General features: G+C 43.1%; 1 protein-coding gene and 1 long non-coding RNA gene across 9 annotated transcripts in view; one reads left to right on the top strand and one right to left on the bottom strand.

The window, feature by feature from the left end:
• The window catches only part of LOC102552377 (uncharacterized), a 44,149-nt gene extending 29,868 nt beyond the window's left edge, over nt 1-14,281 (top strand). For all 3 annotated transcript variants that reach the window (XR_010051707.1, XR_010051706.1, XR_001837904.3), the window contains 2 exons: nt 10,436-11,701; nt 12,985-14,281. This is a non-coding gene — a long non-coding RNA (uncharacterized LOC102552377). The remainder of the gene's footprint in view (nt 1-10,435; nt 11,702-12,984) is intronic.
• The window catches only part of Cdh17 (cadherin 17), an 87,683-nt gene that overhangs the window by 30,915 nt on the left and 29,334 nt on the right, over nt 1-27,434 (bottom strand). For 2 of the 6 annotated variants that reach the window (XM_063287080.1, XM_063287082.1), the window contains exons 2-5: nt 12,363-12,432; nt 8,186-8,284; nt 2,087-2,221; nt 1,126-1,264 (exon numbers count right to left, since the gene is read on the bottom strand). In XM_063287080.1, coding sequence (XP_063143150.1) covers nt 1,126-1,264; nt 2,087-2,221; nt 8,186-8,284; nt 12,363-12,410 — 421 coding nt within the window. In that variant the 5' untranslated portion in view covers nt 12,411-12,432. Of the gene's footprint in view, nt 1-1,125; nt 1,265-2,086; nt 2,222-8,185; nt 8,285-8,390; nt 8,669-12,362; nt 12,433-21,077; nt 21,178-27,434 lie in introns of those variants that run through there. The other 4 variants (XM_063287081.1, NM_053977.2, XM_039109161.2 and 1 more) reach the window with 4 other exon arrangements.

Raw genomic sequence — 27,434 nt, 5'->3', positions numbered from 1 at the left:
AAACAGCTATTAAACACTGACCAAGATACACCTGGAATAATTCACGGGTTTAAAATTTTCTATATGCTTCCTCCAGCTTTTAAGGCAACACAGGAGTTCCGCGATTTTGAAAATCACTTCTCTAGGAGATTTGATTCATGGAGAAAAAAGGCTCTTCTGTCTAGAAGAGTCTGTCTAGAAGCAAAGTCTACATAAGTGAGTCATTGGTCTTCCATCTAGGGACAGGGACAGTGCAGCCATGTGCTGGCTACTTGGCGACTGAAGACTGAAAAAAGAAAAAGTCGCACAAATGATTCCATGATATGAGTGGATGGAAATATCAAGGGTCTAGACATAGAGGGTCAGTCAACATAGAAGAGTGGGCCCCAGCTGGGGAACACAGAAGGAAAGAAGCCAACAGCGACTCTAAGTACCCCGCAAGGATGTGAAACAGTAAGCTCATCTTTCCAGAGAGCCCTTGGGTGTTCTCAAGCCGTGTGGTATTTGAAAGTTCACCAAAGAATCATAGTTTTGACTTTCACTGTACATTTGTCAACATCTAGTGACTCTTTTAATGATTTGCTTCATATTTTTTTTTTCGGAGCTGGGGACCGAACCCAGGGCCTTGCACTTGCTAGGCAAGCGCTCTACCACCGAGCTAAATCACCAACCTGATTTGCTTCATTTTTAATTGGGGGGAGGGGTACTGCACACAAACGTGGGTGCCCTCAGAGGCCAAGAGAAAACATTGACTGCCTTAAAGCTAAGGTTATAGACAATGACAGAGCCACCCAGTATGAGTGCTTGGAACTGAGCTCAGGGTCCTTTGAAGAGCAGAAAGGCTTTTGCTAAGCCCTATCTCTCTAACTCCTAGAGGTATTTTTTATTGTCACAGGTTAGAGAGGGGAGCGGTTCTGACATCTCATAGACAGACATCAGAGATACTTCAAAGCATCCTGCAGTACCAAGACTAAACAAGGCCAAGGATGGGAGACTTTGGTCCAGAACAACTGACGCAATAAAATGGCGCTCACATCGCTATGGAATTTACATAAAGTGAGTCTTGAGGAGCTATAGTGACGACTGCCAGCCACACAATGCCACCCTTTCATCATTCCACAGACATATCCAGACTGCCTATTTTACCTGGGCGAGAGTTCTGCCTCACTGAGCCTTCATATTTTGTCTGGAGAAATGTAGGTCGGTTGTCATTGATGTCCTTGACTTCTATGATGATGGGGACTGGGCCATCCACTATAGCTCCCTGAGAATCCAAGGCTGCAAGCTGTTGTTGAAGAAATGAAAACCACCTTGTGACCCTGGACTTCAGATACATGCCCAAAAGTCACTTATAGGAACTTAAAATTCAAAGGACCGAAGGCCTGTTGACTGCAGAAAATAAAAACCCACAAAAGCCCAGATTAGGTGCTGCTAAAATAGGGGTCCAATCAGTTAAGTCAGTCTGATGGCAGAGGCTTTCTAGACGGGCAGGGGACTGGACACAGGGCACGACTCATATGATGGTGTGCTATGACTCCTCAGAGATGGCATGGTGGTCAGTCTACAGAGCCCATGGCAGAAAGCAAAGTAGACACTTCCAACTTTCTTTTTTTTCAGTTAGCGCTCTGCCCTTCTAGCTACTCAGAACCCAGTAGGAAGCTGTGGGGAAAGGAAAGGAAGGGGACTTCCAGTGGGACCATTAGGTCCTTCTGCATCCTGGGGTCCCAGTGGCTCTGCGCAGCACTGATGCTGCCTTCATTGTGGGTGTGGAGCCCATACAACAGCCACATCCCAAGCACCAGGGCACATGAGACACACAGTGCTGAGTTTCAACCCCAGTAAGGTCATCTGAGGATTTTGATCATGTAAATTGCATGACTATGGTCAAAATAGTCCTCTGTAATTGGTTTCGGAAAGGTGGGGAGAAGGAGGGAAGAAGGAAAGGGGGAGGGAAGGGAGGGAACAAGGCGGGAGGGAAGAAGGAAGGGAGGGATTGCAGTTTTTAATGTCGGGAGAGCTGAACAAGAAGCAAGGAATAAAGGTGCTGGAAGATTCTGGGACTGGGGTGCTACAGAAGTTTGAGTGTCACCCACTGGTCTCAGCTCACCTGCAGATGATGAACCGCCCTTGTTTCTCTGTCCAGGACTCTTGTGTGATAAAGAAGTCCATCCTTTTCTATCTTAAATATACCATCCGTCTCTCCTGTTAGCTCAAAAGTCACAGCTGGAGGGTTGGCCTTAAACTGAGACAAAGCAAAGAAATCAGATCAAGTTCTGAGGAAAACACAATGCTGTAGAATCTGTACAAAGACACCAATCCTCATATTTCCTTTGTACAAACATGAATAATAAGAAACCCTGAGCCCTTTATGGTAGCAAATGCTAACATCTTGTCTGGGCATTCTTCAGGTAGCATTCAGAACACATTTCTCTCAATAAACAAAGTATCATACTACCTGAGGGAAGGCTGTGGTGCTTTAAACTGTAGCTAAGGCTAAAAGATAGTTTTCATTGAATATCTGAGAGCCCTGATGTTATTAGCACCTAAGAAACATTGAGAATTCTAGCTTTATTGCCAGAACCAAAAGATGTCACTCAATACTTTAAAACTTGTGACAAAGGTGAAGACATGGGTAAATGTTGAGGAAAACAGTCTACACGTGCCTTCACTGTCACATATTCCTGAATGATAATCTTCATGGTGACCTTCTATAACGTAGAAACACTAATCAACAACTTCTTATGGATAGTCAAAACTCCTCTTAAGACAATAGCAAATAAATAAATAAATAAATAAATAAATAAATAAATAAATAAATAAATAAAGGAATTCTACATGAAACTAAGAATATAGAAAAGTTGTTCAACTTTATTAATAACTTTAAGTACATCTCATGGTTATTGGGCTGCAAAGAAATAGATACTGTTGATGGGATATAATTTATATGACCCACCTGGAATGACTTGAGATGTAAGATATAAGTCTTTGATAGAAGACAGTAAATAGACTGTTACCCAAGTACACAAGAGTAAAGTCAGGCTGTGGTTGTCTCGGACACAGAAGTGTTCATGTCAGCAATGGAGGTGAGAACAGCATGGATAAACAGGGCTTTACAAATTGACTTGTTGATATTACATGGCTATTAATAAACAGTGCCACCGTTAGTGCCTTAAGACAAGTCTGACATCAATGGAAGAGGTGGAGTAAGACTGTATGAAAATGGTGGATAGTGGCAAACACCAATGTATCAACCTCATCAGAGCATCGGGACTGACCAAAACCCTCCTAGATGACAACAAGCACCCAATTCTGATGCCTTAATTTGCCTGATGCCATTGACATTTGGCTCAGTGTGAAAGAGGATAGAAGGGACAGGACAGCCTCACCATTGCAGTGTGGCAGTGGGCAGAGAAGACAGGAACTCCCAAAGCCACTGCCAGAGAACCACTATTATCTAGCCTGCTGGTGCCTTATTTATTTAGTTAGTTCTCTGTTAGCATCCTCGGACTTCTATGGGAAAAAAATGCAAAACTGGTACACATAGTACTTCACACTTGCGATCTCAGCATTCAGGAGGCTGAGGCAGGAGGATTGCTGTAAGCTTGAGACCAGCTTAGGATATATAGTGAATACCAGGCAAACAAATAAAATCCCTCACGAAGGCTTAGGTAACATCACTGAAAAGAGGCTGAAAAAAAGTATATATATATATATATATATATACATATATATATATATATATATATATATATCTGAGTGAAGAAAGGAAAATGTTGTTTTTTGGACAAGAAATGGATGTTGTACACATGAACTAAATTAAAATTCCACCATGGGTGGGGGCAGCGCTACAAAGGCCCAGCCCTCCCTTAGGAAATATTGCAGTTGCTGGTTACTGCAGGGAGGGAGAGTCACTATTCTTAGGAGAGGTGTGGTCACTGGCACACCACGCCCCAAAGGATGATCTCATACTATACACACATATATGCAGCTCTAATTGGAGTCAGGGGCTAAGAAACAAACATTTAAAAGGAGGGCATGAAGTTGGGAAATGTGTGGGTAAGAGTCAGGGATGGGGGAATTGGAATGAAGAGTGGGAGATGGATATGATTAACATACACTGTATACAAGGTATATGTAAAACTTTCCAAAGGGAAATAACCTTCAGAACTGTCAGCCATGGCTCCTTCTGAAGCCGAGGCAGGAACAATAGCGGAAGCAAACGAGAGACTGGTCACGCGTTTAAAGGAAAGGGTAGAGAATAAACTGTCTGCAGGGGATTTTGTAAACCGTGTGTGTTACTCCTTGGAGGCATCATCCATTAACCGAGCTGCCAGCATGGCCAGAAAAGGCCAGAGAAGGGTCTAACCCTCACCCCCGGCTAACGTTGAGACTCTGCACAAGTTTGAACTGAAGGGAAAGTCAAAGCTGTAAAAAAAAAAAAAACTATACGCCACACAGCTGGCGATGTTCTGCAACATGTTCCAAGTGCCTGTTGGTAAAGGCTGAGACTTATTGATCTGATGGACCTAACATAATCTCTGTCCAGCCATTCGCTGAGCACCAAGCTGAGCAGGAATTCCAGTGGCCGGATATAATAATGAATACTGACTTTTCAGACTTAGCCCATAAAAGCCACTAAACAAGAAGTAGAAGCAATACGCTCTGAGGTAGGAAGAGATAGGCTGTCTGGACTACCATATCACATCGTTTAAAATGTCTACTCTTCTCACATGGAGGGACCCATGGCTCCAGCTGCGTGTGTAGCAGAGGATGGCCTTGTCTGGCATCAATAGGAGGAACAGCCCTTGGTCCTGTGAAGGCTCGTTTCCTCAATGTAGGGGAACGCCAGGGCATTGAGGTGGGAGTGGGTGGGTGGGAGTAGGAGCGTCTTCATAGGAGCAGGGGGGTAGGGAGTATGAGAGGGGAAACAAAATTTTTAAAAAAGGAGAAAAGCCTATTCTTCAATGATTGTGTGACATACAACTAAATAAACAGCCAAATAAGTAACATTGTAGATACAAAAACTGTTCCTAAGGAAACTCTGGTGTTGAACTTGCTAAAGATCCTAAACGATGTATTTTAACTAGGTCCAGAACTAAAGGAAGTCATCTTTAAAAGACTAGGGAAATAAAGAAATATATCTAATAAAAAATTTTTAAAAAAAGACTAGGGAAAGCATGATAATAAGGCATACAAAATAGGGAATACAGACACGAAGATTTTGTGTTGGTTTTTTTTTTTAATAAAATTTCTCGAGTTAAAAGTATACTAGCTAAAATAAATGTTCCAGAGAACTTGAAAAAACATGTGAGCTAGTGGAAAACCAGAGGACTTGAAAATGAGCTACCCACCTTAAAATACAAAAAGAAAAAAAAAACAATATCAACAAAATGAATGCTCGAAAAGGCACCATCAAGCAAGTGAGCACATGGGCTGTAAGAGTCCCAAGAGGGGAGAAAGTGAAAAGGAGATAAAAGACTATTTGAAGACAGAATGCCTACTCGTAGACCCATCCATTAAGCTCAGTAAACTCCAGAAAGGAGAAAGCACAGACACATGATCCTAGTTGCAGCACAATCAAATATTTGAATGACAGAGTATGCTGGAAAATATCAGAAGGGACTGTAGTAAATCGAACATCATGACACACAGAACTTTTTAATAAAATGAGGAGATTCCTCAGTAAGGCCAAAGACTGTGAGATAACACATACCAAGTGCTACACTTTATGAGACAAACAAGGCTTCTAATCCAATAAAACAATTCTTCACAGCGAGGGTAAGTTAAGCTAGAACCAGACAAAACAGAGATTAAGGCAAACTTGTTATAGATAAAAAGAGCTAGTCAGGGTAGCTCATACCTATAATCCCAGCACTTGGGAAGCTAAGACCGAAAAAGAAGATTTCTTTCTAGCCTGGGCTACAGAATAAGTTAATAGTCTGAGCTACAGAATGAGATCCTGTTCAAAAGGAAAGACAAGATACAGAATTAATATGCAGAAGCTATAGCTACTGTATTGTTCTAAGTGTATAGCATTTATATACCTAAGTGTTAGAGACGGTCTCTAAAGTGCATCAAAGACTGGGAGAGCGGACAATGAAACTGCCATTACTGACGATTTCAATACTTTCAATAATGTGCAGAACAAATCAAGAACCAATAAGGAAAGAAAGCGTTGAGTAACACCACAGACAAACTAGAAGCTAACCAACAGAGCACGCCATTCAACTAAAGCAAACTATACAGAATATTCTCCAGGATAAACCCTACACCAAGTGATAAAGTCATTTAAAAACACTTTAAAGGACATAAGTCAAATGAAAAACAATGGGCTGAGATTAGAAACCTATAATAAGCTAGAATCAGGGTTTTTACAGATATGTGAAGTAACGGTATGCTTTCATAGCCAACAGGTTAAAGATGAATTCTAAGTGGAAATGGACCTAACCTAAATGTCCATTCCCTGGCCATTTCAACAGAACAGTATAAACACAGGTTCACAAGTAGGACACACAACCCTTTGGACATGTGTCCAGGTATAGCATAACTGGATGACAGGGTAATTCTATATGATAAAGATAGTGTTTGCCATTCCCACACCTAAGGCTCAGGAAACACTGTGGAAGGAAACACTGTGAAGGACTGTAAGAGTCACAAGATGGGGGAGTCTCCTGTCAGATTGTGTCTCCTAGTGACTTCCACATAAGGAATAAGTATGTCAGAATATCGTGTGTGTGTGTGTGTGTGTGTGTGTGTGTGTGTGTGTGTCATACTTATATACTTGGGATAATAATTAGTGAAAAAGCCATAAATTTGAAGGAGAGTTGGGAGCGTATGTGGGAGGGTTTGGAGGGAAGATAAATGATGTAGTTATATTATAATCTCAAAGAAAGGGTCAGAATTCATGCAAATGATTTGAGCTGCACAAAAGATAATTAATAGGAATCAGACTCTGTGGGATTAAAACTAAGGCATAATTGGCTTTGGAACCAATTAAAATTATTTAAAAAGTACCTGTTAAATGATTTCCTACTTTGAATTATTTAAAGAAGAAATTTAAATGCATAATACTGTTGCTAAGAATGATCCCTAGTAGGGGCCATCAAAGGGAAACTTTAAAGGAGAGATAAGTGTTGTGTGCTGTGAACTCTGGGGTTTTACAGATCGTAGGTAGCTTATCTCTGGACCCTTCCCTGCTCTCTCTGCTTCCTACCACCACAGGTCAAGTTGCTTTCCTCCACCGGCCCTGCCTGCCACAGGTTGGAAGCCATGAGTCCAAATCTTTTCTCTTCAAGTCATTCTCCTTCCACCCCCCAGTAGTTTGTCATTGTTGCTTGAAAGTGAAATGCTACCCACAGGCTTGTGTGTTTGGGCGTTTGGGCCCCAGCTGGTGGCCATGTTTTGGAATTTTTTGGAAGTGAAGCTCACTGGAGGAAGTGCATCACAGGGTCACCAGAAAGAAGCTTAGAGGTTTTATAGCCTGACCCTCTCTTCCTGTTTCCTTTCCACTCACAGAGCAGGTATGAAATTTGAGCAGCTGGTTTCGCTCCTCCTGCCCTGCCTTCCATACCATGATGAACTGTATCCTCTTGGATACTGTGAGCCAAAGGAAATACTTCTTCTAGGTTGATTTTTGTCAGAGTATTTACCACAGCAGACGGAAATAAAACTAAAGTCATCACAGTAATGGAAAAGGTGATTAACACGTCCAGTGTGCCTTGGGAAACCCACAGGCAAGGACATCAACCTGCATTCAGAAGAGGCAGGAAGGAAATCAGGCTGTGGTCACACAGAGAAGTCCCCCCCCCCCCAAATAAAACCAAACACAACAGAACAAAACCATCTCACAGGCCAAGCTCGGTGAGCAGATGTCCTAATGATCAGAAAGCCAGCACCTCTTGAAATGAGTAACTTTTCCCCTCAGGGTAGAGGCGGAGTCCATAATGCCCACCTCCTCTTGAGAGGAAAGGAAGCACTGGCCACAGGCGGTTAAGGGAGCCTGTGTGAGGATGCCATATCTACCCCACTCTGCAACTTAGCTTCATCAGAGTCACATTTGATTAAAAAAAAACAAAAAACAAAAAAAACAAAAAAAAAAACTGTCGGCCCGCCTCCATGTTCCTCCCTGCTGTTCAGCAGAGATGAGAGCAAAGTTCCACTGTGAACAGGAGATATCAAAGTCAAGATATCAAAGATTAGCCTTTACCTGGAATATGATTTGACTCGGTTCTTGGCCTTCAAAAATAGAGAATGTCATGGGTTTCAGGGGGCCGCTGAACTTCCCTTCTTGGCCATATGCGCCAGTCTGTTAATAAAGAGAGAAAAGGTGCTGAGTAAGAACGATGGGCATCAGTCGCAGAAACAATACACTGAGCCGAGGGTTCCACGATGGCTAGAAACAATGTATATACCTGGTCAGCGCACAAACTGGTGTAGTGTTTACTGAGGGACTCTCCTACCCTGCCAAAGTAGTCTGCTGTAAGTTTCAAACTGCTTTTCCTCATTTAGCCATGACAACTACCATCCCACGGGAAGAATGTTAACTCCCATGTTACAAAGGAGACTTCTAGGAGTGAAGCCCAGACTAAAGAATGGGTGTGACGGGCAGGGACGGCAGATGCTCCACCTTAACTAAACAAAAGTCTGCAGCCTCCCAGGAGCCGCTCTGCCTTCTAAATTATACGTGGTCACACCAGCCTTTTTAAAAATACCCCCACCACCACTTAAAAACGTTCTATGACATTTGTGACGTGTCCCCAGCATCCTGGAGTCTTATAGTCACCTCTAAGGCAGTTGAGATTATCCGAAGGGAAAGAATATGTGGACAGTTTCTCACGGTGCCCACGTGGCACAAAATCACCTGGTAAATTCTGGTCAAACTGGAACTTTGGCAAATCTCATAACTGACCAACGCTTTACATTCATTTGCAGACATTAAAACCATAAAGTGTTTACTTCAAGCAGTGGTCTCACCTGGTTCTAAAGTCTAAAGACCTTAGAAAGCTAAGCAAGTCTACAGTCACTCAAACCCAGACCAGGATGTAAGGAAAGTTTATAACTGCTAAGCTGGTATTCATGGGAGCCTGTCCTAAGCGTATTGAATCCTGGCAGTAACCCTACGCACTGACTAAAGTATAGCACAGTCAGCCCTGGGGAGACTAAGGCATAGAAAAGTTTGAGGGATCGAGAGATGGCTCCGTAGTTAAGAGCCTTGACTGTTCTTCCAGAGGTCCTGAGTTCAAATCCCAACAACCACTGGTGGTTCACAGTCATCTGTAATGGGATCCGATGGCCTCAGAGCAACAGTGTAGTCATACACATAAAATCAATAAATCTTTTTTAAAAAAAAAGAAAGAAAGAAAAGTTATTTGCCCACAGAGTAACCAGAGCCTGGATTTGAACCTGCAACTCTGGAACCAGACTTCACAACCCATCAGCATTATTGCCCACCAGGGATGCAAAAGTGAGGGAAGGAAAGCTGGCTGTAATGGAGTTGTGCCAGAAGGCATGGCTCGCATCATTCCAACCCCTGGGGAATACCCCACAGCCAATGGCTGCTATCGCTACTACCCTTACTACCAATCCTGAAGGGAGACGGGGTGGGGGTGGGGGGGCAGAGTAGAGCAGGGGGACAGGCAGCCAAATCGAGAAATCTGAATGCTGGCCTCTCTTCCCAGGAGCTCTTTGGGCCCCCAGTTTGGGGTGGACTGAGACAGGTTAGAGTCAGACACATTAATGGCAAGTCAATGTGTTTGAAATGAAGACTATTTGTTTCCCGTCCTTCAGGGAACAACCCAAATAGTATGCAAAGGGCAGGGAAAGGTCCTGGCCTGCATCTTAGGCACTGGACCTTGACTGAGTTGACATTGTCAGATAAAAGACATTAACAAACAAAAAAGCAGAAGGCCTTGGATTTTGGTCTTTTCTGCCCTTAGTCGTGGCTGCCTCGCAGGCGAGCTGCCCTCTTCGCTGCTGCCCACCACAGAGGTGAGGGGGTCAAGGGATCCCCTTGCAGGCTCCCTTGCAGACAAAACACTAAGACTCGTACTTCTTGTTTGTGACAGGAATGAGGAAGCCGGGAGGGAGATGAGGAGGCCAGGCACTGTTTCCTCATGGGAAAGGACAGCTACAGCTGAGATTTTTTACCCCTCCCTGATGGTCTCAGAAAGGCCATTGGCTTTGTATGTGCACCCTGAGCTGGGAGGTCCAAAGAGAAAAACATTTCCAGTTCTAATAGATCACAGAATGGTGTTAACCCTGCTCTGAATTAATATCACTGGGGCTTCCTGTTATCTCTGAGAAATAACCTTTCTTTTATGTTAAGTTGCTCCAAATCCCAATTTCTTGTTATTTGCAGCTAAAAGCATTTTCAACTTCCACAATAATTTTCCAGACTTCTAGCCACGAACTGGCTGAGCTTGCCTTCCTTCTGGAGCCTTTCTTTCCTTCTTCTCAGGTCTTCTCCAGCTCCATTACTGCTGGAAGGTGAGGCAGGAGAACTGCCACAGGCCTCCAGTGTCACCAGGATGGATCTAAGACGAGGGCAATATTTTCTTCAATGCTACCAGCAGGCTCTGAGGCTTGACTCCAAGACCACCCAGCAAGCAACCAGCCATGCCATTACCCACACCCATGGAAACGTCCTTAGCCCACAGACCTCACAGGCAAGGCTACATTGTACATATAGCTGTATAGCTAGCACGCTGCAGAGAGGGAGAGTCAATTCCAGGGTTCAAAGTTGCATCCTTGTATCGGGGCAACAAATCTCCTTCCCTCCCATTAACATGACTATTGGGGCTATAAAGATTTCAAAATGAATGTGTACAAGGTGAGTCACCAAACCACACCGTCAGAGCTGAGAAGGACGGCATGGTGGAAGTGGCAAAAGGACAGTTTTCATCTACAGAAAGGAAGGCAAGGGACCTCAGGCAAGAAGAAAACGAGGCCACCACCAGTAAAGTGCCACAGCCAACGGTTCATTCTCTCTGATCTCGATGCTGCTTCCTAACTCATACTCATGCAATCACCTCCTATCTCTGTGTAGGTGCTGAGAAAAACCTGTTAAGGTGGCCTCATTCATTATGGAGGGTGGGTCCATACAGGCGTTGGACATTTGAAATACATACAACTAATGACTCTTACGTAGTCAGAGCGTAGGCTGTGCTCCGTAATTTAAAAGCTCCTCTATGTCGAATGCTAGGATTGGACCCATTCCACAGGACAGAAAACTGAGGTTTAAAGCTTAAAGCTACTCAGTCCATTTCCTATCATGGGCAAGTGGTAGCCACAAACTAGAACCTGGCTCTGACATTACTGTCCTTCTATAATAATGTAGGTAGGAAAGACAGGAGAGCAATGGTCTTCACTCAGTCCCAGGCTGAACGCAGTCTCCTCTTTAACCTTGAAGGAGGCTCTGGAAAGCTTGGTTCAGTTCTATAATATGGAAGGTGGGGGGATAAAAATATATTATATAATGTGTTAATATATATGTGTGTGTATAATGTATATTAATAAAAAACATTAAAATTTTTAAACTGTATAGGAGGATTTTGAGGACTTAAAATTTGGTGTGTTGTTTTTGGGTACAAGAAAAAAAGGAAGCAAGATTTTTAGGTGCAACAATCTACAAACTTCCTTTTGTGGAAAAGAGCAAAAAGACACCCGAGATCTTGGCTCATAAGACAGTGAAACTTTGGACATCCTTCTGCACCACAAGAACCATGTAAGTAAAACAAATATGGTACCCCACTGCCTACCCAATAGCTTGAGCCCAGTTTCCATTCTGTCCCATGCTGAAAGCCTGTCTCTGACAATTGCAACAACAGAAGACGAGGCTAAAGGCAAATTTAACTAGGGACCTCCAAGCCATTTATGAAAATAAAAATACAGAGCACAGGAAGGTGAAGACAGGAAAGGTGAGGTGTTTTGGTGGATGGTTTTCATAGCTGTTTTTAAAGTTGGGTTATAGAGACTTATAGATGAATCGGTGTAATTCCTTTCCGGGCCAGAAGCAACAGGTAAGAGTAGTTTTGTTTAGTCTAGACTCCTGGCTGTAGCTCTGTGGTAGAACGCTTGTCTATGTACAAGGTCTGGGGTTCAGGCTTCAGTAGCAGAAACAGAAACAAATAAAACTATAACCATAGAGCTAAGCCTTGCTATTCCGTGACTTATTACCTTCTAAGAGCTGAGAATAAAGGGCACCCTTCAACAATGGACAATCACGGGGCTTGGGGTCACTTCACTGGACACATCCCAGGAGAGAAAACATCACATCTTTCTGTACAATTTATATAAGCCACCTTTTAAAATATTGGTGATAACTGTTCATTTCATGATAAGGATGTCAGGAAATAACCTGCAGACACCCTCCCCTCTGTGCTTACCAAATAAAGCGTGAGAAGACACAGGAAGTGAAGCTGGGCAGAGACCATGTTGCTCTCTTCACTTGGACTCCTGTGAGTGAACCAGAGAAAAAGCATGTTAGTTACCAGCCTGCTAAGTCCTATCTTTCCAATAGTCAGGATCTTTGGATGACCTCCTGTCACAAACCTCACAAAATAGGGTCCTTAGAGGCCAACTCTCCACTGTGTGGAATGGCCGAGCTTCCGGAAGCTTCTTGCTCCCCATCTACAGCCAACGCACCAGCCGGCATCTCCAAACCAGCTCTGTAATGTCTATGATTACCTCACTTCAGAGCCTTAGATCACAGGCAGAGCAGACCTCTTCCGCTCATGTCTGCTCTGCGTTTTGTTTTAGAATTTTTATTTGTTCCCATAGGTGAGGAGATGGACTGTGGCAGATGCCAGCGAAGCTAGGTCAGATTATTTTCATGATTCTAAATCAAAGTTGCAAATACATGAGATTCTGCAAGCGCAAAGAAAGCCAAGAACTTCTATAGCTTTCTGAGACCTTACCAGCTGCCCTCTTGGTCTTCTGAATAGTATTACAGCCTGTACTTTTGAGAGCTCCAAAAGAACTCATACCAGTTCCTCTTACATTTCACAGAAACGATGGCTCAGGAAGAGAGTGTGGAACTGAAGAGTAAGATTACCATGAGCGGGTGACCCGAGATCATTATGTAAAGCCAAGGACAGCATGCTCGGTTGACAAATGCTACACGTTTTCTTTTATATGCTGAACCTAGCCTCACAATTCAATGTGTGTGTGTGTGTGTGTGTGTGTGTGTGTGTGTGTGTGTGTGTGTGTGTGTGTGTGTGTGTGCTTCTATATTTGTGTCTACAAGTCAGGAAATTGGAAAGACAATTATGAGGGGGAAGGAAGAGATCTTGAGGGACGTGGGCGATAGAGCAAAGTAAAACACAGAATGGGAAAGCAGAGAAGGAAACCCACAGGGAGGGGAAGGAAACCGGCCGGAGCTAACCTTACATGTTAATCACTTTGAGATTAAAACCAATTATGCAGCTAGGTAATCTAGAGCTGGTTCAGGGTGTACACGAGGAGGTGGCTGGTTGCACACAACATCACATCCTTTGACCTTAGGGGCTTGAACAGCATAGATCTGGTAAGTGTAGAAGTCCCTAGACACTGCAGTGCTTGGGCTTAACCACCGTTTTAACATGAGCCAAATCTGCACAATCATTTATCAACCTACAGTTTCTTATTCCAAAGAAAAGAACAGCACTGAGCCATTGGTGGTCCCACTCCCCAAATTTCTCAGTATCCAGGTTCTTCACCCGCTCTGACAACTCTCTTAGGTTTGCTTATCTGCCACTCCCTCCCCACACCCTGGCCACTGTACCCTTTGCCCAGATCACTGGATCTGTGTCCTGTGCTAGCTGCTCTCCCCACCTGCCAGGGGCCCAGGCACAGACAATGGACAGCAGGTATTTGCCTAACAAATACCTCCTTGAGAGCTCATCTCTCACAACTGTTCCTGCTTCTCTCTCGCCCCTCAGCAGGGTCCTACTCACCCCTTTACTTACGGACTTCTATGTGCACCAGACAGGATGCTAGGAACTCAGTTCCCACACAAGAAGCACAGCTAGACCCTGTTCCTACTTCCTGCAGGAAGTCTTCCTTGATTTCCAGACAGGGGCCTTTTCCTTTTGCATTTCCAATTTTTATTATTTATCTTTTATTTGTTCATCCTTTATTTATATTATTTACTTATCCTTTATTTATCAGTGCTACTGACTCCCCTAAAAAATAGAGGTCTTGTTACTTTTTAACCTCCCAGAGCGTTCCATACCATAACTTGCTTACATTAAGACCTCAACAGATGTTTGTTAAATTCTACAGTATCCATCATTGAATAAATATCAGAATAAATATTCTCATAAAATGACTATTCATTAATTTGAGATTTAAAGCCTTATCTTGAAGGTACAATTCTTTTTTTTTTTAATTGTTGAAAAGGGTTATTTTTCTGATAGACGCGGTAAGAGTTTTGCTCCAATAAACGATTGAGAAACAGTTGGGATATGTTCTCTTTCACTGAACCAGTGTTTTTTAGGATCTTTAATCTTACAAAGAGTTACAAGCTGAAATGACAGAAAAATCAACATTAACAAAATGAAGGTCTTAGTCAGGGGTTCAAACAGAGAGGGATCAAAAGTCGCCCATTCTTTCCTGGGGGAAATAACAATGGTCACTTGCTGCCTCTTTGGAAAGGGCATCATGGTTTGTTAGAGGACAGCCTTCCAGACCGTGAAGCTGTATGAAGCATGAACCCTGGAGGTTGATAGTTTAGGGCCTGGCGTCTGTGCTGACTTATGGCCCTGGTCACTCACCGTAAAGCAAAAGGCAGTGAAAGTATCTGTCTTTGAGAGTGACAGGATTCAGGGAGTTAGTATTGGACAGCATGCGCCATCTGCAATCTGTGCTTTCTCAGTCAGAATTTAAACCATGCCCTGGATGTCTCCTTCCACAGCCTACTTTCTGACAGCTCCCCATAGCCTACACACACACACACACACACACACACACACACACACACACACACACACACACACGGTGAAGACTTGACTCAGAGCAAACTGCACCAATGCTAAGGTTCTGTCCTGCCTCAGACAAGTCTTGCTTTCACTTCCTCTTCCTAGGTACATGACTCATTAGGTGAATATCTGACCATGGGTCATGAGGACAGGAAACCACTGTTTAAAGTTTGCCTAAAGTCACTGGACACCCACATCATAGGACAACTTGGGGACACTAGCTGGACAGGGCTCAGTTGGTCGTTTCAGAGAACTCTGTGGTCTCTCCTCTGAGATTCCTGGAAGGGTTGACCCAATCATTTGCTTAAAAATTTTGCTTCGCTTTCTGTCAGGGTCTGCCTCAGGTGCAAAGACCAATTCTGACAGTTCCTGTGGTGACTATCTGAAAGGCCAAGCGTACCTGCAGTGACACAGATCAAAGGCTCTGGGCTCTTAATGGGTTTTGAGAAGACCTCAGTCACCTTATCCAGGAGGTAGCTTATCAGGACCTTGTCCTCAAGTGTGGAACTCTCTTGGAGAGGTGTCCTCCCTCAGTCCACCTTAGCCTGGAAGTCACAGATGTCCCAGCAGACTATACAGGATCACAACACAAAGGCAGTCAGTCGGCATTTATTAGAAACGAGCTACACAGTGCTGAGCCTTTCATTGAATTATCTTATGATTTTTCCCCCTCCAGGAACTCTCTGAAGCAGACACCACATGCATTTGAGATGAAAATATCAAAAAGCAAAAGTCAGCGAAGTTAAGGGACTAGGCCAAGGTCACGCTGCCTTGTTCATTCCCAGGCCTATGCTCTCACTGCAGGGTCTTCTAGCCTGAAAATGTCTCTTTTGTGCGCTCTCTCTGTCCACAGATTTCAAAAGATTCTGCTTTTACTTTGTGGTTGCTTGACCTTTTCCTACACCAACATGACTCACCCTGTCCAACACACACCTCCCACTGTGCCAAGTTGTGCAAGGTGCAAGAGTTGTACCAGCTGGAGAGATGTTTGTTCTTATACTGAGCTTCACCCCGGGTGTTTCCCAGGTTTTAACCCAGCCCAGTGCGATCAGACGAATAGTCATCTTCCTCCCAAGTTCATATGTCAGTATGCTAACTCCCTACTTCCTCAACATGCTACCTCATTTTGAGTTCTTCGTAGAAAACGAAGTTACAATGAGACCACCAGGGTGGGCCCTAATCCAAGATGGCTGCTGCCCCCCTCCAAAATGGAAAATTTAGCCATAGATTCATACACATAGAAAGAACACCACTTGAACATGAAGATAGCTATCTACAAGCCCAGAGAGTGGCCTGGGACAGAATTTTCTCCACAGACCTCAAAAGGAACCCTACGGACACCAAGGTCTTAGACTTGAACTCCAGAACCATAAGAGGGCAAACTCTGTTTAAGCCACTCATTCTTGACTTTGACTGAACCAGACACTGTCCTCTCGGAACAGAGATTTGGTCAAAGGAAACTTTACAGTGCTATTATACATCTCATGGCATCCTAGAGGAGACACAAGAAACACAAGCATGGACAATTCTCTCTCTAGTCTCCGACGTTTTCAAATGGCTTCATGTCATTTTAAGACACCCTTGTCATTTCTGCACTTATCTGAGTAATTACAGGGACCCTCTAGCTCTCAGATTTCCAAACCTAAAGAATTCAACATTCGAACATTGGTCCACACCCACACCTGGTTAAAGACTAAGTGCTAGGCAAATCTTAAACAAGTTCAGCCATCTCTTCCTCTTTTTACCTGTCTTTTTAATTGGTTGGTTGTTTTGGAGGGTGGTAGGAGACTATGAGAGGGACAGCAATGGGCTTTGAAATAACTCATCCAACATCAAGGAATGAGCCCAAAGCACGAGAAGATGGGAGAAGGACACAAAATTAGTTTATTACAGGGTAGTGTGGGCAAGAAAGAATGTGACCAGACTCATAATGCCACCAGGACTAAGCAGTGCCTCATACTCTGTGTGTCATTTATTTTACAGCGGCATTGTATATTGCGAAGAGAAGCATAAATTCTAAGGCAAGGCCAGATATGAATAAAGATCAGATTAAAACTTGGCCCACACCATTGTTCACCAAGCCATGCCGAGGTCACTCGAGCCCATCTTTCTGCCCTGGCTCACAAATCACTGGCACCAATTATGCTGCTTAAGTAGGAGCTGACCAATTTGTGCTCCTGACAAATTAGGGACCCAATTAAAGCAGCTCTTAATAAGCTAGAAACAAGCACCCAGGCAGAAAATGAGGTCTGCTACCTCATGCTGCCGACTGGCGACTCCCCCTGAGGTGAGAAACAGTCTGGTGTGCTTAGAGCTGAAGGAAAAGAAAAGAAGAAGGAGGAGAGGGGACAAACAGCCACTATCTACCCCAGACGCCTACCAAGAAAATAAGCTTCTTGGTCTCACTAAATGTTACTGCGGAAAGGCATACGAGCGTCTGGATTTATGTATCCAAAATTGAAGGGTTTTATTTTATCAGTAGTTTTATGATGAGATGCGTGAATTCACAAGGGGATAGATAGTTCCCCTGGATAACTTAAAATTATTTAAATGTGTATAATTAAATATAATAGGAATTATCAACATAATTATCTTTACTAAAGAAAAAAATAGAGCTCTTGGGAATATTTTGAGAAACAGTCATGCTCTTTCTCAGTTGGCTTTCGTCTCACTTAGCACTCCCACAGGAGACAAGGACTGGGCGGGCTAGAAGAAAAGGCCTCCACTCAGAGGCTCACAGGACAGCGAGCTGTAGTGATTTGAAGAGAAACCCAGAGCTCTGGGGCTTTGAATACTCGATCCCCATTTGGTGCACAATTTGGGGAGATGGTACAACCTTGATGGGGAAGCACGTCACTAAGAGTGGGTTTGGGAGGTTCACTTCTTGTTTACTCTGTGGTTCATGTTCACAATTGAAGCTGTGATCCTTCAGATTCTTCTTCCTGCCTCCATGTCTCCTGCTGGTTGCCAAGCCCCACCCACTGCCCCCATTATGGACCCTCCTTCTGAAACCAGAAACCCAAATAAACACTGGCGTCTACACTGCCGTGGCCATGGTATATTATCACAGGAAGGCAACTGATGTAGAAAGTATCTAATATTCCAGCCCCCTTTCAAAAGGACAAATGTCCCCAGTCTTCAGAGGGTGGGGGGCTTTGATTCACCTTTCTTATCCCAGGAGACAGGATTTAGGTCTGCATTCCCTGATATGATCAGGGTCACAGCCCAGGTGCCCTGGGAGGGGCGCAGAAAGACTCCAAATATTAGCCATACCACGACCATGAAGGTCCTCTCTGACCTAAAGACCAGGGGTAGGGATTTCTAGTTTTCCTAAAAGATGGATTAAAATTTTGTGACAGTTTCTTCATGTGTATGTGGCGTAAAGATAAGCGCATTGCGGAGATAATCAGATCATACTTGCTAGTCTCAGAAAGTCAATAGAAATCCTATAGCACAGGACGGACACATTGAAGGATGAAAAACAGTCACCACTGGCTATTATTCTAGTTAATTTGCAAGATGACCTTGAGGCAAGTATTGTAGCAGCAAAACCACAATCTTGCTGAAGAACAGGAGGTTAACATTCTCCTTCCTGTAATTAAACCTTGATGAGTATGCAGAGGACAGGAAGCAAAAACGAACATAAGTTAATTCCACCAAATGAAGGGTACCTCATCCCTTAAAGGCGCATAATGAGTCAAATGTCTTTAAAAAGCTTGCATTTACTAAACATTTGCTAAAGCAAAGCACCTTGGAAAATCTATTCATTTAAACACACAGTCTTGTAATGTGGTCCCATTATCATACAAGGCAGGAAACTAAACTAAGGGAAAGGTTTTACTGACTGAATGTAGAGATCGAAGAAGGAAGCACGGTCTAGGCAGTATGCCTGTGAGGAAGATGTTCATTTTCAAACTCTTCCAAAACACAAATCTAGAGTTCTGAGTCTCTTCACTCAAGAACCACACCTGGCACTTGCCTACCATGCATGTGGCCCTGGGTTTGATCATATCAACAAGTCATAATCTTTTAATATGGTAAGAAAGTATTGAATCTGGATATCATAAATACAATTCAGATTGTCATCATAAAAGAAAAATTAAGGTTTTCTTTACCACCCATTCAACCACCAAATACAGCTTAATCTGTTAACATGTCATGTACATAAAAATATGAGTCACTGGGTGACTGTCTCATTGTAGTAAGTTAACATGGCTCAAATTGAAGTAACTATTCCTGTTCATTCTCACGACTTACAAATGACAGATGGGTCTGACACCTAACACAATCTATCACAGCCTCTTCCCTTAGGTAATCAATGAGTAGGTCACAGAAAGGCTAGAACCATTCTAAGTTAAACACCGGATATTCCTGAATGAACACATTTTTATGGCAACATATAGGCACATTTATTTGTGGACCTCTGAGAAAAGGATCAAAAGGATGTTCAGCATTGTTCCTCAGAGTCACCTGTGCCAACACGAAAGTGGAGCGGGTTCTTTTTATGGATCCTATCTTTGGCAGTAGGACGCAGGACAAACTTTGACCTTGGTAAGAATAAGAAGATACTGCAGATGCAATTTTCATTTTCAACAGCAATGACTCCCCTCAGAGCTCAGATCTTCCCTCAGATCTTCAGACTTGAAGGTTTACATGGGAACCATTTGAGGGACTTTTAACTTTTGAATATTATTTACCAGAACCCAATCATCTTATCCTTTTTATTACCATGTTAGATCCATGTTCTTTGCATAACCTTGCACAGGGGGAGGGCATTGTGTATTGTGCCTGTGTGCGTGTCCAATAGAGGATGATCCCCTTAGAAGGCTGTGGTGGTACACACATATGATTCCAACATGCAGAAGAATCACAAGGACAAAATGAGTGGCCTATACTGCACAGCAAGTACCCATCTAAAACACCTTTCCTGCTATGGCATTACAGAGCCTACAGTAACACCTCAGCTTGACCTGACTCAGTATCTGGACTTTCTCCTGGAAAAGAAAACCAACATTCATGAGTGCTTACCATTGCAGCAAGCATTTTACCTGTGCATTTTTTTCTCATGATCAGCCACTTGGGCAAGTTATCTGTTATCTAAATGAAAAAGATTAAGGTTCAGAGGACATAAGTGCACAGCCTTGTGTGCTCCAGCCTATCAATGATGAAATGGACCCAACCCGACTGACCAACCCCAAAGACTCATAAAGTGTATGTCCCCCAGTTTACTGTAGACTCTCCAGAAAAGGATTCCATTTATTTCTTTAGAAAGCCTCAGTGCTGCCTGTTTTTCTTGGCTTCCCAATGTGCACTTTCTTCTTTAAACAGTGCCTCACTTGCTACTTCAATTTTATAGAAAAGTATGACAGAAGACATGGCCTGAACAGTTTGCTTCATACACCCTACTACAGAGGACATCTGTCTCATCCCTACAAGGTCACCTATAATCAAGACACACAGGCAATCGCCAAAACTATAAAGATTCCAAGTGATATATGACATCTTGAGAAACCCTCATTAGCAAACAGCCCATCCGCTATGAAGGGAAGCAGAAGCTGACACATACACAGCAATCTCCCTTTCCCAGCTGCAAGGTGGGACTGGTTTTCTCCCTTTAAGTCTTCTAGTGCTTTCTTTAAAAGGTTCCTTTCTCCTCTGGGCCAACCCTTCCCACCTCGTCCCAGACAGTCTTAAGAATCCAACACTGAATTTGTCCTCTCTGAAAAGTAGACTGAGTGATCCTTCAAGACATGTGAGAGACGCCATGATTTATGAGACTGAGATTCTGACTTCAACTTCTACAGTGTATTTCTAGAGTTGCTCTTGGACAAGTTTCAGATGCTGATCACTAACGATGGGTGTTCACACTCACTTAAGCCTCAAAGAACCCAATGTTTCCTTTAACTCCATCCCAAACTCAGTTCGACCGAAAGCCACCAAAAGCCACTGAGTGTTAGAGAAAGGAACCATGCCCTCCCGAAAGGCTACAGACATGAGGAACACTCACCTTTTGTAGCAGTGCTACACACTGGCCTCGAGGGTTACATTAGCCAGCTCTTCTTAAACCATAAGCCACCCATCCCGTCATCTAAGTTATCATTCTTATGAATTCCTGAGAGAATACTGAGGACAATCCACCCTTACCTTTCTGTAAGTAAGAAAATACTGCTTAAAAGTCGTTGTCGTCCATTCAGCCGTGGAGATACTTGCTGTGGCTGAAGAACCCCAAGAGACACTTCCTCAACCTGCTCTCTCCTCTAACCTCTCCCTTCAACCCCAGTCAAACATTAACCACAACATTTTTATTGATATCTGAGAGTCACTGGTATCATAAAAGGTATCGTTACATCAGTCCAAGAAAAAAGTTACTTTATACCCATTCATATTGAACATGCTTTCAAACCGGTTGCTGAGTTCTTGTTGTTGTTGCTGCTGCTGCTGCTGCTGCTGTTGTTGTTGTCATTGTTGTCGTTTTAAAAATATGAGCAAATTAGAAGAAGCGTAAATAAGGACGTTGAGTGCGTATCCAGCTATCTCTGGAGTGTGAGCTCTGTGGCATCAAGAGAGTTGCCAACATTTTAGACAATCACTCTCAGAGTAGCTGTAAGGAGACTCTGTCAGCAAGATTTGGATAGGTTCTATACAAGTCCAAACTTCAAGGTAACACGTCTGGTGACAGTGGCATCCACTGTCAGCCACTGACAAGTGATTCTGTAGATGGCCCAGACGGTAGCTACCGCCATAGACATCTTAAGTCAAGGCTTCATTCTGACTGATGGCTATGTCCCATACTTTAGTGCCTCTAGGAGGCCATCTTGAAAATGAGAAGAAATGCCAGGCAGAGGTCACCTAGATCAAACTTTGTCCTGTTTCTAAAGTGTGTCCGGATGACTCCTGAGCTGCTGTTGTCTTTGCCTTCCTTTGCTGGGTTCAGGGCATCTTGATGGGAGCCCCCTCCCTCTAAGATCTCTCGAACAGCTTTCTGGGTGCTCTAAACTACTGACAGAAAGACAGTAGCTTAACGGGAAAACGACTCCATTGCACAGTGATTGCAGCATCTGTGGTAGAACAGAGGGTGCAGGGACAGCACCCCCTCCTCAGTCTCATGCTAATCTCACTGTGTTTAGAGAAGTAAGATTGACTCGGCCAAGAACTTCTCAAATTTTGACCATGTCTGCTTTCCCATCAGCTAGATAAAATGACCTTGGGCCACAGAATCAAATAGCTTTAGTCTGCCTGATGATTCATTTCCTGGAATCAATCAATTGCATCTCTCCTCACAGGACTTCTCTGGGAGGAGCTGGCTTCCTGCCTAGTCGTCTTTTAATAATAGTGTAAAAAGTAGTTTTTAAGTCTACAAAGTTTTTGTGGGGTGGGGGAGGTTGGGGGGTTGTTTTTGGTTTTGTTTTGTTTTAAGAAAAGGAAATGTGTAGCTGGATAAAATTTTAGACTGTTGTTTTCAGTGATAATGCCATGCCACCAGGGCCATGGCACATGGGCAAACCAGCTAAGGGTGTCTTTTCAGCTCGTCTTCCCATGTCTATGAATAAATTCCAGCTTAGACACAGGAAACAGAGTAAGGAGAGATTCTCTATCTGGGTGGAGTCACACAGCCTGTGACAAGATAGTCTATCCCAGCTGGTCTAGCTGATTTAAAACAAAGACAGCATTCAGACATGGACTCTGCTCTTCCTGCTCCTGCGAATAATAAAGTAAAAATCCCCCAGGGGTCCATTCTTATCAGAAGATGACCACGATCCTGCTTGTGTCCCTATCTTACGCTACTTGTATCCTTGACTGCAAACTCATAATTTGTTGGTTAAACTCTAAAAAGTCCCAAAGCAGCCATCCTCTTCACATGTGATTGAATTTCTGAATTGTTTCCTGTCTTCTCTGGAGTATGAGGGTCACATGGTTCTGAGAGCAGTGTCGAGATTCATCAGACCAGTATTCCCCCAGACTCACTCCTGAGACTGATGCTTCATGCTGACCAATACATGGGTCAGGGTAGACAGCACTGTGCTTTAGAAACCCATTTGCATGCAGTGACAACAGGAGTTTAACACCTTCCTGGTAATAACAGGATAATAACAGGAATAAGGTCAATATCGGTAATAAGATTAGTGATTCCCCCTTTGAAAGCAAAGAACATAGGGTTTTTTGGTTTTTTTTATGACAAGAACTGTTGAATGAGGGGCAGTCAGTGCTGAGCTGTGCCTGCTCAAGCAAGCATGAGAAGCAGAGGTTTGACCTCTAGTACCCATGTAAAAAGCCAGTCATGGCAGCATGGACTCATGGAGATAGGAACATCTGTAGAGTTTGCTGGCCAACCAATCTTGCCTAAACAGTCAGGCCCTTAGTCCCAGGTGGGAGACAAACCTCAAAAAGACAAACTCCTGAGGTGCATGCATGCATGCATATCTATGCAAATGTATGCTCTCACACACAAATGAAAAACTTCTATTCATATAAAAGAATTTAATTGCAGTTACCCTATACAGGGGATACATTCCTCCCATATGCCACAGGTTAACAAAACAAAGAGCCCAATGTCAAGTGTAGGATAAGTTGTTGTTTAGAGGTATCCTAGAAACTCCCCGAACAATACACCCTATGTCTATTACTCTTAGTTGTTCTTAAAGCAGAACTTTAGGCTAAGCCCTCTTACTGAGGACTCCACACACTTTGACCATAGGACATTGAGAAAATCGAGTTGTTATTGTCCAGAAAGCTTTCTCTCCATTAATTAGCTTTCATAGTACCAGAAGATTCTATGCAGGTTTCTGGGGTAGAAAAGTCACCAAGGGTCTCACCAGGTGTGATCCCTGAGAGCTACAATAACAACCAGCATGTCAAGATACGCTCATGGGTACAAAAGTGGCACAAATGTCACGTAAGCAACCAACTATGATCCAATTGTATTTAAAACCTGTTCCACAGGAGACACATAACTGATACCGTAAATCGGGCCAAGAGCCCAAGGTTGGGAAACTCAGAGAGCCAGGGGCACATCTACTACTACTATTTTTAATCATATCTCTGTACCTATAAATTTTTATCTCTTTACCCATAGATTAGTGCAGCTCTCAGGCTTCATCAGAGTTTTTTAGTGCAGTAGACAGAAGCTAACATGGAAACTAACAATTGGTCAAAGCACAAACTAAACGTAGAACTCTCAGCCACAAATAGGGCATCTGTATTTGTACCCTACCCCATGCTACCATTCCTAAGGCTCAGGCACCATAGGGGAAGGAGGTAGAAAGACTGTAAGAGTCAGAGACATGAAGGGAACACTGCATCCACGAAATCACAGCCCTCATGGTTGCCTACACAGGATCAAGCCAGGCAACGTACCAGCATGGAGGGGTGGTTCAGGGGCTCAAGTCTAATCTAGGACTTGTAGACAGTTGATGGTTTCTGGAGAAAGAAGAGTATCTTTCAGGGTGTGGTCCTTGGTAGGTTGACCAACACTCCAGTGGATGACCCCATATCCAAGAGTATTTGAGCAACACAAACAGGACTCAGGAGATTATACAAAACAAAGGGGAAGGATAGAAAATTTGGAGAATGCCAGCTAGACCCGAGAGAAGTTAAGGGAAGAGAGAGATGGGTATGATCAAAATACTTTGTATTCATGTGTAAAATTTCCAAAAAGTTATTAAAATATTTTGTTTTAACAAGTAAGCAAGAGTGTTTGAAAGACGCTTTTAATTGTAGATAGCTCATGAAGGTGAAACACTTCAGAACTTTTGTCTGTAATGATATTTTAGTCATTCCTCTAATGTTGGCCATAGGAAATTCAGAAGTAAAGTCTCATTTATGGATAAGGTTAGTGAGGAAAAAAGTGTAAGTAGACTCGCAGAAACAATATGACAACTTACAATTGTTCTTAAGATTTAAAGTGTGGAACATTTTTGTTATATTTAGCCTTTCAAGAAACGAGAAGCAGTGAGTTCTGACATTTTCTACTTTGAATCACTTGAAAATATTTCTCTAAATCACGTGTTATACACTGTGCATCAGCCTGTCAACAATCACCTTGCTTGAGAGAAGTATGAGGAAGTATTTTAGTAATGAAATATTTGTCCAGCATCTGTTAACTTAATGTTGACAAAAACAACACCAAAAGCTTCCATTCACTGCTTCTTAGGAATCACTTCTTAGACCTGAAGGCTCATTGGTCATGTAATCTAACAGCTCTGAACTGTCAAGCTTATAAACCTACAGGCTCAGCCAGCTGACAGGAATCCAGACAACCAAATGACTCTACACACCTTTCAAGGAAGAGTTTACATTTTTTTGTTCCACATGTTTTCAGTTGGATAAAACAAAACTAATTTCCTGCTGGTCAGTACTTCAAGCTGAAACCAAATCCTCCATGATTCCTTTCACTGGCCCAGACAGGAACTGTTTTGTGACTAATTCAAACAGAACAGTTTCTCCTTTCTCATAGTTCTTATATCTGCTGCTGAGTTTATTTCAAGGTTCCTTCTGGTTGTTGTTGATTTTTTAAGAAATTTTCTAAGCTAGATTAACAATAGTAGGTATCATTAAAGAATTAGGCTTAGATAATAAAATGGAATATCAGCTAACAGCATAAAACCATACATGCTGCTTGTCTGAGTCACTGTTCTATTACTGTGAAGAGACTCCATGATCATGGCAACTCATATTTTTTTTTAAAAAGCCTTTAATTAGACACTTGGTTACAGCTCAGAGGTTAAATCCAGTATCATCATGGCAGGGAGCATGATAGTAGGCATGGGAGGCATGATGTTGGAGAAGTAGTTGAGAGCTAGATCCTGATCTGAAGAGAGAGAAAGAGAAAAACAGAGAGAGAGAGAGAGAGAGAGAGAGAGAGAGAGAGAGAGAGATTGATTGATTGATTCTGGACTTGGACTTGGCTTTTAAAACCTTAAAGCGTATCTCCCATGGCATATTTTCTCCAGCAAGGCTATACCTCCTATTTCTTTTAATCCTTTCAAATAGTGCCACTCCTTGGTGACTAAGAATTCAAGTATATGAGCCTATGAGGGCCATTCTTACTCTAAGCACCATACTGCTGTTGCAAAAACTGTAGAAGGTGGCCACCTTACACTGGTCCTAAAAATATTCATTTAAGAACTTTGGAGGCTAAAGAAATGGCTTAGGAAATTAAGCATGCATACTGCTCTTTCCAGAGGACTGAAGATCAATTCCTAGAACCCACATCAGGCAACTCACAACCGCTTCAGCTCCACAAGACCTAGTGACCTCTTCTCATCTCCTCTTGTAAAGGCACTCATGGGCACAAACCCACACACAAACCCACAACTAAAGATAAAACAAAATTTTTAAATTAAAAAAAAAGGAGTTTGAAACTAATAACAAAACCATGCCCCCTTGGCAGACATAGACCTGATCAGTGGTTTTCAGTCCAGGGACATGATCTGTAATAGCCAGTCCACATAGGTAAGCGCTCATGTCCCTGGCTACGCATTGGACTGATGGCTGCTGGACCTTCCGAACCTGATAGTTTATCAAAGCCTAGCTTCCATTCTGAAATATCAGCTCAGTGGCACTAGTCGTCCAGGGAACTGGTATTGTACCAACAGTCTAGATTTCTGACACAGATAGCATGAGTCCTTCCTTGAGCACAGAGCTTAGTGCTCTGAGGATCAAAGAACAGTCTTCCTCAAGGCCTGTGCTTGTCAAGATTATGGTTTCCCACACGGAAGACCCATTTCTGCAGAGATAACCTCGGACAACATGCAGATCTGGAACACACAACATGCCCGTCTTGCCACTAACATTTTTTTTTCTCACAGTCAGCTAAACTCTTGATTTGACCTTGCATGCTCTTTAAATTCCAAGGGCTGATAGTGATCTCACTGGTTTTCTGAGATTGCCATCAGATTCCACCAAACAAGCTTCTGCTTACATCTAGCGAAGGGCTCATGTATCTACATCTGGTGTCCTCTTCCATCACCACAGAGACAGCACTTGACAAGGTAACCAACAATTGTCTCATGAAAAGTCAGAGTGGCGCCCTCCCATCCATGCCTTTGTGACCTCGCATAGCATTCAACACCATCCCTTTTACCCAGGGTGTCCTCACCAGAACTGTCTTGGGTTTTCTTTTACCCTTTGAGGCAATCTCTTGCAACCGTGTATGTGGGACTCTTTGGGTCCAAGCCCATATTACCTTGCCTTGTACTTCAGTCTAGAGATTGGATGTGTCAAAGTTTTCTTTCCAGTCCAGAGCTCTCCTCTGGTCAGAAGTATGACTATCTTTTCTACCCATAGCTGTAACCACACCCCATATTCACAACAAACATCACAATCTGTAGTTACCATGTCTTCTATTTTTTAAGATTCATTTTTGCTTAGTGTTTGTGTGGGAGTGCCTACAGAGACCAGAAAAGGACATCAGATCCCTTAGAGCTGGAGTTAGAGGCAACTGTGAACTCTCTGATGTAAGTACAAGGAACCAAACCCCAGTCCTCTGAAAGGGCAACAAGT

The sequence above is a fragment of the Rattus norvegicus genome, chromosome 5, assembly GCF_036323735.1.
Source record: "Rattus norvegicus strain BN/NHsdMcwi chromosome 5, GRCr8, whole genome shotgun sequence".
In the NCBI taxonomy this organism is placed as follows: Eukaryota; Metazoa; Chordata; class Mammalia; order Rodentia; family Muridae; genus Rattus; species Rattus norvegicus.
The sequence above is the reverse complement of the archived record's forward strand: the minus strand, read 5'-3'. Positions and strand labels throughout refer to the sequence as shown.